Raw genomic sequence first — 3,215 nt, 5'->3', positions numbered from 1 at the left:
AAGTCTTATGAGGAGCGGCTGAGGGAACTGGGACTGTTTAGCCTGGAGAAAAGGAGGCTGAGGGGAGACCTCATCGCTCTCTACAACCACCTGCAAGGAGGTTGTAGCGAGGTGGGTGTCGGTCTTTTCTCCGAAGTAACAAGTGATAGGACGAGAGGAAATGGCCTCAAGTTGCGCCAGGGGAGGTTTAGATTGGATGTAAGGAAAAATTTATTTACTGAAAGAGTGGTTAAACATTGGAACAGGCTGCCCAGGGAAGTGGTTGAGTCCCCATCCCTGGAGGTATTTAAAAGACGCGTAGATGAGGCGCTTAGGGACATGGTTTAGTGGGTGGTAGTGTTGGGTCAATGGTTGGACTCGATGATCTTAAAGGTCTTTTCCAACCTCAATGATTCTATGATTCTATGACCAGGAGAACAACCAAGGTAAGATAAAGCTGACACTTGGAAGATCTGAATGAAATAGTACTTAAGGAAGCGCTGTTCAGTCGAGATGCACTTGGTCTTTGAGCAGTTAGCTGGTGAGATGAGCATGGCAAGTTGATAGAAGACATAAAGAGCTTTACTGAAGTCTTAATATTATTGTCACCAAAGTGGCATTCAAGGGTGAGGGTAGGGCTTGTAAGATTACGTAAGGAATTAGACTTCCGTTCCATTCTGCTGTGTCTCTAGAGTGCTGTTAAGGTATGCCATTTGAAATAAACTTTATTTTAAAGGACATTTTGGGGGTTGTTGTGTTACTGCTTACAAGTTGTTCATTTAATTGAAGGGGTTAGGCAGCAGTAGTAGAAGTTAGAGAGTTGGATACTGTTACTTCCAATCTAGAAAAATGTATTTTCAGGTATCTTGCTCTTCCCTATGTAGCAGAGTCCTCATAGAACCGTTCTTCAGTAACCTAAAATGTAGACTGGATTTCTTTATCTATCAATCAGATACAGAGGTTAAGTTTGAATGATTTCTTTATATAAGACCATAGATAGTCTGTGATTTTGGGTGGTCTTGTGGTTGTCTTGTCTTTGGTGGTGGTGGTGTCACCGCTGCTGTTCCCCCCTTACCTTCCTTCTTCCACACCCTTGTGCATTTAGCTTCTTTGGTCATGAAGATTTACTAAGAGTAATTGGCACAAATTTCTGAAATAAGTAAAATGCAACTTACTTTTTTTGGCTGCTTAAAGTTACAGTTTTGAATCTTACAGAATACCGTGTTTTAAAACGGATCAGTGATACAATTTCTTACTCTATAGCTTTCTGTCTTTTCCTGCTTTCTCCCCTCTAAGCACCACCACCAAGCAATAAAGTTAGTATCTAAAGGCTGCTTATCTGATACAAAAGGAACTAAGATCTTAGCATGTATAACTTTCAGACGCGAGAGGTTCCTTGTTTGTTGCAGGTTTGTGGGGTGTGTGGGGGGGGGTCCACATCCTTGGTTGGGGTGATGATCACAGCAGTGATAGAAAGAGGGGGGCTGAGGAGTTCTGGGACAAGTTCAAGGCACAAGGTTTTTTCAGTTTTCCTCTGCTTTTCTACGTGGGTAGGGCGATGGTTGTGGGCCCTTCACCCACGGAGGATGTTGGTCTGCTGTAGTGCTGGTTGAGGGGCAGAGGGAGGTTACTGGAAGGACAGGGAATTGAAAGGACAAAAGTGTGGAGGGCTTGACAGAAGCTTCTGAGTTAGTCACCACTGGCTTATATGAGTTAAGTCCTAAGAAAGCTGAGAAACAGTATCATCTAGGCTTGGACAGAAGAATAGTGTGAAAAATCCTGTGTCAAATAGATTTTTTGAAGGAAATTTGGGAAGGGAGGTGGGTAAAAATTCTTTAAAACAGAAAAACTTAAGGGTGTAAAAATGTTCTCATGTTCTGTTCCAAATGCAGGAGTTCATAGATATGTTCAACCTGGCTGGCTATGTGTGTTGGGAAGGTGGGGTGTGGCAGGTGAGCTGCTCTTCTGTACGCACTGATGGCACTTTCCTGCTCTTCAAATAAGAGAGCGGGGAAACACTTCTTTCCCCGGATGGATTTGTAGTGCATAAGTGTTTTTTCAGATAATACTTGAAATACTAGCAAATTAACTAATCGAAGCATGTGCAAGTATTTAACACAGTAGATCACACACTTAAAAGTGTCTTGTTTATGAAATTTTAGACCTAAATATTGTGTACCTTTTTGTCTTTATAGTGATGAAGCAACCATTATCTCGGGGACAAAGCTTGCTAAACAAGTTTTGAAAGAAGTTCAAAGGGATGTAGAATCGTGGATATCCTTTGGAAACAAGAGACCTCATCTCACTGTCATATTAGTAGGAGACAATCCAGCTAGTCATATCTATGTCAGAAACAAGATAAAAGCAGCTGCAGCTGTAGGTATGTGTTATGTAATATAAACGATCCTTTGCTAAGCACAAGATACTGTTATTTAAAAATAAAAAAAGAGGGGGGGGAGCCCCCTTTGTATCTTAATTTAATTTTGCACTGTTTTCTTCCTCATCTTCTCTGATGAACCTAAAGAAAAGCAGTTGCATTGACATGTGAAGAAAGTAGTTCTGATGGCACATGAATGGTAGCCGTAAGTTCAATTCTGTATCTTAAAATGTTGTTAGGAAACAGTTTGCACCCTTACAGTTAGAAACTGGAAACTAAAGGAGAACACTGGGGAAGTTTTTTGACAGTTAAATGTCTTAACTGGCTTTGAGAGGCTTGGTGAATAAAGATAATCAGAGAGCAATTATGTCAGTTTTTAGGTTTTTTCCTGCAAGACGCTTTGCTTATTTTTGAATATGAAATATTTGCTTAAGAGCTTGCCTCCTCGATACCTGTTAGATTCCTTCTTTTATATGTGGGTTTTTCAGCCCACCTCCAACTGTAGTAGCAAACCCTACTACCCCAGGATTGGTGGGAACAGTGATTAAGTAACCACTTTCACAGGAAGATATCGCGAAGAGCATTTTTCTTCATAATGTCAATAATTTCTTCATAATGTCAATCTTCACGTGCATCTGCTGTATCTCATGGAATATCTGTCCTGTTGAATGCTTTAGGTCCACAATAGAGCCAGGCAAGCCAATCGAAACCCAAGGCTTCACAGCTCTGAATTTGAAGGGCAAAATTTCAGACGTGTTGAAATCAAACAGTAAAGCTAAGTGACTGATCATAGAACCGTTAAGGTTGGAAAAACCTCTAAGAATCATCAAGTCCAACCGTCGACCCAACACCACCATGC

The 3,215-nt window shown here is 41.1% G+C and overlaps 1 protein-coding gene across 1 annotated transcript in view; it reads left to right on the top strand.

Annotated features, from left to right (window-relative positions):
• The first annotated feature begins 1,537 nt into the window (after window positions 1-1,537).
• Window positions 1,538-3,215, top strand: part of MTHFD2L (methylenetetrahydrofolate dehydrogenase (NADP+ dependent) 2-like) — a 30,974-nt gene continuing 29,296 nt past the window's right edge. The window contains exons 1-2 of the mRNA XM_009279333.1: window positions 1,538-1,578; window positions 2,175-2,359. Coding sequence (XP_009277608.1) covers window positions 1,538-1,578; window positions 2,175-2,359 — 226 coding nt within the window. The remainder of the gene's footprint in view (window positions 1,579-2,174; window positions 2,360-3,215) is intronic.

This window comes from Aptenodytes forsteri, unplaced genomic scaffold (assembly GCF_000699145.1).
Source record: "Aptenodytes forsteri isolate BGI_AS27 unplaced genomic scaffold, ASM69914v1 Scaffold467, whole genome shotgun sequence".
NCBI classification, from domain to species: Eukaryota; Metazoa; Chordata; class Aves; order Sphenisciformes; family Spheniscidae; genus Aptenodytes; species Aptenodytes forsteri.
Note: the sequence above shows the minus strand (reverse complement) of the source record. Positions and strands in the feature narration are given on the sequence as shown.